This window comes from Lycium ferocissimum, chromosome 7 (genome assembly GCF_029784015.1).
Source record: "Lycium ferocissimum isolate CSIRO_LF1 chromosome 7, AGI_CSIRO_Lferr_CH_V1, whole genome shotgun sequence".
Taxonomy (NCBI): Eukaryota; Viridiplantae; Streptophyta; class Magnoliopsida; order Solanales; family Solanaceae; genus Lycium; species Lycium ferocissimum.
The window spans coordinates 29,416,384-29,424,647 of NC_081348.1; the positions used below are offsets into that span (position 1 = coordinate 29,416,384).

At 31.2% G+C, this 8,264-nt stretch overlaps 1 protein-coding gene across 1 annotated transcript; it reads right to left on the minus strand.

Moving 5' to 3' along the window:
* Positions 1-2,263: 2,263 nt before the first annotated feature.
* LOC132064235 (acetylajmalan esterase-like) lies at positions 2,264-7,795 on the minus strand. Its single transcript, XM_059457147.1, has 5 exons — positions 7,500-7,795; positions 6,984-7,199; positions 6,745-6,893; positions 5,671-5,944; positions 2,264-2,627 (listed from the first exon to the last, which is right to left on the minus strand). The coding sequence occupies exons 1-5, from the start codon at positions 7,786-7,788 to the stop codon at positions 2,410-2,412; spliced, it is 1,146 nt and encodes a 381-aa protein (XP_059313130.1). The 5' UTR covers positions 7,789-7,795; the 3' UTR covers positions 2,264-2,409.
* Positions 7,796-8,264: the final 469 nt, after the last annotated feature.

The window sequence follows — 8,264 nt, forward strand, 5'->3', positions numbered from 1 at the left end:
GATGCTTCCGGTGAGTGGGGGAGAGGATTGCAATTTGTGCTAGGAGGGACCGTGGGACATTGAACATCGTTTATATGTCATAATATACAGGGCGTGGAGTCAGGACTTTCGACAAGGGGATTCATAAAGGTAAAGAGAAATCTCTAATGAGATTCAAACTAGCAACAATGGGCTAAAACAAATTAATGCCGTTTGGCGGTTGAAGATTAAATGACCCAACGTATTGTGTTAAAGATTAGCTTAATATTTATCGCCGAATAACAACTTTATCTTACATCCACAATGTAATTCTAATTTTAAAGCTGAAATTGAAGCGTCTTGCACCCTTGTAGTTCCGCCCCTATAGTATACACGTGACATATAGTGATAACATGTGTCATCGCAATCTTTATCACTTATATGTCGTACGTATGCATGTTCCTGCCATGTATATAATGCTAATACACGACATACTTAATGCATACACACGATTCAACCAATTGCAAAATTCATGTGCTTCGAGTTCTTCAGATTTGAAAATTTCAATTTTGGTTCAAGCTGCTTTAAATGAATTTTAATCACTCCCACAAGTGGAAGTCGATCATTTACTTCGTTGTATTGACGCAGAGGGTAAGCACATATTTCCCGGTATTGAGTTCATCATCAGCTGTTGTTGTTCGTCGTGACGTAGCATTTTTAATTTAATAATTTTGGGTGGGTTCAGGGTTTTATTTTTTGGGAAAAACTTGAACTCAAAAACTGAGAGAGAGAGACTTGAGAAAGAAAAGAGGAGGGAGAAAATCGGAAATATTGGGATTTGGGAGAGGGATAAGTTTATCAAAATTTGAAGACTAAAATCACGGTATACTTATTCCCCTAATTAGTTGCTTTGTTTTAAAATCTATTGTTATGGTAGGTAATCATTTCGTATTTTGGAGTGGATCATTTCCCTTTTGGCCTATTTTTGTGCTGGTCTTTAATTTTTTGTCAATCAAGGCAAACAACTTTTTCTTTCAGGAGGCGTAAGTTTATTCGCATAATAATATCACATGAGTTATGTCTGTTTCTTTAAGGTATAAATTCAATTTTAAAGGACAAAATTTAAAGACCAACCCATTTGAAGGCCAAAATTTAAAAACCATCCCATTTGAAGGATAAAAATTAAAGGCCAACCCATTTGAAGTACAAAATTTAAGAACCATCCCATTTGAAGGCCAAAAATTAAAGACCACCCAGTTTGAAGGGCAAACCGTGCATTTTATTCAACTGAATTGGACTAAAATGTTGTCAGTCAGCCGTGGGCAATTCGCCACTGCCCTTTTTGGGGTGGTAAATTTTCCCCCAGTATTCAAATCTTTAAATTTGCGCTAAACTTTCTAAAATCCATGGGTTAAGTTCGAACCTCCCAACCGATAAAAAAAATTTAAAAAAAAAAAAAGAAATCGCAAGACAGAGTTTAAATTTCTTTATGCCCCCACCAGCATAAACTTGTGAAGGAATTACCAAAGTTATACCGGACCCGGCATACCTATGCCTTATAGGCAAACTTGGCATAAGTATGCGTCCGAGATAATTTTGTAATTCTTCACAAGTTTATGCGTGTCCGCATACTTATGGGCAAACTTTTAGTTAAGTCTTAACTAAAGTCTTTTCCTAGTTATGCTTTATGGGGCGACTTTAGTTAAGGCATAACTAAAGTATGCCCCATAAGGCATAACTTTTCCTTAAGACATAGACTTTGTCTTATAACGCAAATTTTTAGTTGTGCGCTTAAGGAAAAGTTTTTAGTTATCTATTTTTTAGTTATGCCTTATGGGGCATACTTTTAATTAGTTGTGCCTTAACTAAAAGTACGCATAATGCATAACTAGGAAAAGACTTTTAGTTAAGGCTTAACTAAAAAGTTTACTCATTAAAGTTTGTAAGTATCTGACCCCGCATAAACTTGTTAAGGATTTACCAAAGTTAGGCCGGACCGCCCATACTTATGCCAAGTCGCCATACAAGACACATGAGTATGTCGGGTCCCATAATTTGGTAATTCCTTAACAAGTATATGCCGGGTCCGGCATACACGCGACCCAAAACTTGCCTTGCAATTTTTTTTTTTAATTTATGCTTGAGTGGGGGTTCGAACTCAGAACCTCATGATTTCTGCGTGAACGCTCAGAGTTGCAACACGAAGGGTAAAAATTAAAGCCCACATGAAATAAAGGGCATAATTTAAATCACAAATATGAGGCAAAATTTAAAGACCCCCAAAAAGAAGGGCAATCCGCGCAAAAAAAAAAAGGTCAACCGTCGTTTCTACTAAAAATGAAAATTGCTTGGTCTTGGTTATGCACTGCTCTATACAGAGAAAGAAATGAGAAGGCTATTCTAATATACATTCTGATTAATGAACTTTGCCAAGAAAAAAGAAAAGAAATCCTAAACTTGGCAATTCAATTTAGGTAACGTGTCATCAATTAGCCATTTTGCCAACCATTTATATGCTGCTTGTGTCAAATGAACTCCATCCCAACTTATGTAAGTACCAGGTTTACCACAGATTGGCACTCCAGGAGCTCCACATATTCTACTTTTGTCATAATTATAATCTCCCCCTATTCCACAACAAGCTTTTTGTAGAGAATTTTTTTCAAATCCTGCACATTTCAATCAAATAAGGAGTCCGGAGCCAAAATGACGTATATTTGCAGTATAATTAGCCCAAAATAGTATAGTATTTTTTGTCAAAATGTATGTATTTTATTCTTGGATAACCAACGAAATATCACTTCAAGAGGGGTGCTCGGGAAGAAAAATTGTGGGGAAAGCATTTCACATGTGTGTGAAATGCAACAAATTATATATATTTTTTTTTTTGCATTTCGTTGTGCAATTCACGAAATAGGTTTTTTTTTTTTTTTTTTTTTTTTTTTTTTTGGCAATTCAGGAAAGAAGCGTGTGTGCATGCAATTTTTTAGTGAATTGCATTTCGCATTATAATTCACGAAATATGCTCTTTTTTTTTTTTTTTTTTTTTGCAATTCGTGAAACTAATGAAAAAATGTGTATTTTTTTTTTTTTTTTGCATTTCGTGAATTGGTCAACGAAATAGACTTATTTTTTTTTTTTTGCATTTCGTGAATCAGTGAAAGAAATAGTTTTTTTATTTTATTTCGTTCATCTAAAAACGAAATTGGAAAATATATATATATATATATATATATAGTCCGGAGCCTAAAGGGTATAAAAATACACGGTATAAATCAAAAGGGGGTAGCCAAAAATATATATACCAAAAGGGGTATAACGTGGACTGATGCACGTTATACAAAATTATTTGTATAACGTGGATCAGTCCACGTTATACGTTTCATTAATTTTTTCTCCCCGACGTTTTACAAATAGTTTGTAAGACGTTACTCTATTTAAATCATATTATTTTTTTTTTTAATAAAAAAAATTTATTGATTTTTTTAATTTTTAAAGCATATAGTTAATTTCAAATGTTTGAATAACTCAAATAAATATTTTAAGACATGCAATATATATATATATATATATATATATATATATATATATATATATATATACATATTCACTTAGTGTTTTTTCCATACTTTGACAAAGTGTGATTAATCGTGTGTCAAGACTAAAAACGTCAATATTTTATATAGAACTTGATATTTTTTTTCGCGTACTATGATGTAAGCTCAATACATCAAGGATACGTAAACGTTCGAATCGTCGTTTTAGGGGTTGAAAAGGTACCGAAGTAAGTTTTATTTGGAAACTTTAGGGTGTTTTATTTTTTAAGATTTTAATTTAATATTATTTTTTAATCAAGACATAACTTTATTTTGAATATAAATCTAATTCTAAAAAATATAAGGTGAAAAACTAGTTGTAAAGTGGTCAAACTTTAGACCATAACTCAACGCCGTACGTCCGTTTTACGCGTTTTTTTTTTGAACTTGCGTATTTTTTCGAGATCTATTTCGGACAACCAGGAGGCGGTTTAGGTCTTCGAGCCGATTCCACAAAAAATACCTTTGATCCCATTCGATTTCAATTTTCCCCAAATTGGCTTAAAATTTTCAGTTTTATTTACTTATACGATGATGATACGCAATAGATTTCAACGTAAAAATATTGGGGTAATGTATTAGTAAATGTCAATTTCTTCTCTACCATGATTTCAATTTTTGAAAATAAAGCTCCTGACTAATTTTCTCGACATATAAAGTTGACTAAAATAACCTTAGGGATTTAAACACTAAGTTTTTTTTTCAAACAAATTTAATTATTGAAATTAACTATATGCTTTAAAAATTAAAAATTCAATAATTTTTTTTTATTAAAAACAGTTTTGCGACGAATAAAATAAATAGAGAGAGTGCAACGTCTTAAAAACTATTTGTAAAACGTGGGAAGAAAAAATTAATGAAACGTATAATGTAACGTCAAATCCACGTTATCAAATAATTTTGTATAACGTGGAAAATCCTACGTTTTACAAATATATTTCGTGAATCAATGAACGAAATAGTTTTTTTCGAAATAGTTTTTATTTTATTTTATTTCGTTCATCTAAAAATATATTTTTAAAACGTGGACTATTGAAATTAACTATATGCTTTAAAAATTAAAAAAATCAATAAATTTTTTTATTAAAAACACAACCATTAGCGAATATGATTTAAAGAAGAGGCAACGTAACTTACAAACTATTTGTAAAACGTCTAATGGAGAAAAAATTAATGAAACGTATCTGAATTCGATCCACGTTATACAAATAATTTTGTATAACGTGGATCAGTCCACGTTATAAATTCTTGGTATATATATTTTTGGCTCCACCTTTTGGTTTTTCTTGAGCCAAGTATTTTTATACCCTTTAGTTGCTCCGGATCTATATATATATATATATATTCCAATTTCGTTTTTAGATGAACGAAATAAAATAAAAAAACTATTTCTTTCACTGATTCACGAAATGCAAAAAAAAAAAAAAAAAAAGTCTATTTCGTTGACCAATTCACGAAATGCAAAAAAAAAAAAAACATTTTTTTCATTAGTTTCACGAATTGCAAAAAAAAAAAAAAAAAAAAAAGAGCATATTTGAGAGAATTGCACAACGAAATGCAATTCACTAAAAAATTGCATGCACACACGTGTTCTTTCACGAATTGCCAAAAAAAAAAAAAAAAACCTATTTCGTGAATTGCACAACGAAATGCAAAAAAAAAAAAATATATATATATATAATTTGTTGCATTTCGCTACATGTGTAGAATAAATGCAACAATTTATTCGGCACCACACCCATGTGTGGGTATTTCGTTGGTTATCCAACGAAATACCCATTTTGGTCTACAAAAAAAAGCATACTATTTTGGGCTAATGCACGAAAAATACGTCATTTTGGCTCCGGACTCTCAAATAAGTGTCATTACATGTGGCTTTACCTTACTTATATTGAAGGGAGTATAATTAAACTTATTGTATGTTACGAATTTATTCTTAGAAAGCACAAATCGATCACTTCAAGAGGGGTGCTCGGGAAGAAAAATTGGTGGGGAAAGAATCAATTTATGAAATTTAAGTAAGAACTTAGAGCAAACAATTTTTTGTTAAACGAAAAAAATTAGGGATAAAATTTTTAAAATAGAAAAAAAATTGAATTTTGAGCACTATACTTACCAAGATTTGTGGCATCTTTCAGAAGCCGTTGATACGCATTATAATAGTCACCATAAATGAGTATAATTTTTGGAGAGTCCTTCCCCAGGTCTTGAATGGCTTTTTGCAAATGATCATTGTAGAAGATTGCTAAGTTATTTAAATCTTTCAAGCAATGGTACTCATTGTAGGCAGTTGAATTAGGGGTAGAAAACGTTGTTAGCAAATTTGGTATACAACCAATTGGGAAATTTCCAGGAATAACAATTCGGACAGCCCCAAATCCAATGACTGCCTGAAAGAAGTATTGAGGAGTACTAATTAGCAAAATAATTTTGGTCGATAGACGGAGCATTAATCACAAATTGAGATGAAAAATGTACATTCTGGTTAACTACTGCTAAGTAAAATGTATGTAAAATATGTATAGTCAGACACCTCTATAATAACATCCGTATATAACAATACCTTTCTATAACAACCAAGTTTTCCCGGGAACGATTTTTTATGTTATATTTTACTTCTGTATAACATCAACAACCAACTTTATTCTAGCAATTTATTTTTGTAAAATTACCCCTATTAACTAGCAATTTAATTTATCTTTTTTATTTTTTTTTGTAATATAATAATTAATCATCTTTATAAAAATAGAATATCTATGATTACCAATAATAAGTGTAGAGATTTTTGAGCAAATATTTGATCCTTTAATACACTATTTACGACAAAGAATATCGTTTGAATATATATATATTTTCATTATTAATAGATTTTCTTCATTATACAAAGTGTGATTAAGCTTAGAATTTGACAATTAAAAATAAAAAATTAGATTTTATGATCTTTTTTGCCTATAACAAAGAAATATTATTTAAATGTGTGGACATGTATAGGTGTATAACGAGGCTGGTATTCTCTATAACAACCAAAAAATTTTTTGGGGAGAGCAACGACGTTATTATGTAGAGGGGGGGATCAAATACATTTATGGATTTAATGCAAATATTAAATCAATACACATAAATTTTAATGTTGTTAAATATAAACATCTAAGTTTCATATATTAAAAACAGAGAAAATGAGAACACATACTTTAACAGCATTAATAATGATCTGAACAATTTCAGGGACCATAGCTCTCAACTCTTCTATTGGTTTACCCTGCAATAAACCATAATTAATTTCATTTCCTCCTATTTCTCCAACCAGGAAAAGTGCCCTTTTTAGGTCTTCTGAGCAATCTAGCAAAAAACAAGGAAAATAACTAAGTAGAAGGAAAACAGAAGCATTAGATTGTAATATCAATTATAATTCCTTTTAAATATAATTACCAGCACTAGAGCATGTGGATTTGAAATGAGAAAACATCCAATCAAGTTGCACACTTAATGAACTATTGGTGATCAGTGAATTAGAACTAATCTTCTTCTCTACCATGATTTCAGTTGGTAAAGCAGTAGCTCCTGCTACTGCAAAATTTGCTCCATGTGTAAAATTCGCATTTTGATCCTTGTAGGGATTTAGCAGAGGAAGACCACATCCCTGTGCTGTATATATTGACATAGCATAAAGTATCCATTAAAAAGTGAGCACTTTAGTGATACAACAGGTAAAGTTCGATGACTTTAATGATACAAAAGGCAGTTTTGTGACGAATAAAATGGATAAAGTTCAGTGGACACTCGTGAAATTAACCTCAAATTCAAAGGTTTAAGGCAGTTTTGTGACGGATAAAATGGATAGGGTTCAGTGGACGCGTGAAATTAACGTCAAATTCAAAGGTTTATCATGGCCAATTAAATCTTCACGAAAAAATTGGAAAATCCTAAGATAAAGAAGTTGTGTACCTATGAAATCGATCATGAGCAAACCATCAGAACATCGTCCAGTTGATTTATTCTGGGGAAAGTTTTGACCATAAGGAAGTTTTGCAAATGGAGAGAATGCTCCGAGGAAGCTCTCTCTGATGAAGTTGCCAGTATCAGAAAGTGAGTCACCAAACTGATATATTTTATCAAATTTGCATTTCATCAATGGAGGAACTTCAACCATTAGCTGAGCATCACTCTTCAAAAGAACCAACAAACTAACAATGGTAAGAACTTGTAAGAGAAGCACCCTAATGGTCAATACCATAGCTCAATTAGTAAAGAAATATCTCAAGAATTACGATGGCAGCTAGTACATTATATTTATGTTATGTTGAGTGAGGTAGTGTACATATTGCTAAATTCTTGTTTAGGTGACCAACTCTTTAATTGTTCCATCCTTGTCTGTTTTTCTTGAGCCAAGATCACTCAGTTCTTTTTTAGTTTCAATTTTAGTTGACCACGTTTAACAAACTAAGAAGGTTCATTGAATGATTTTGATTTGGCCAACCACATAGCCTACTTGTTATATTAGCCATCTCAACACAATGTTCTTTTGGGCTCATTGTGTTGAGATTTCTTCTCTGCTCATTATAGGACGGACTTCTAGGATAAATTTCATAAATAGTCACATAGCTATGTTTTTTTTTTAATCAAAGTCACATAACTATTTTCTAATAAAGTATATATATCACAAAACTATATATATATATATATATATATATATATATATATATATATATA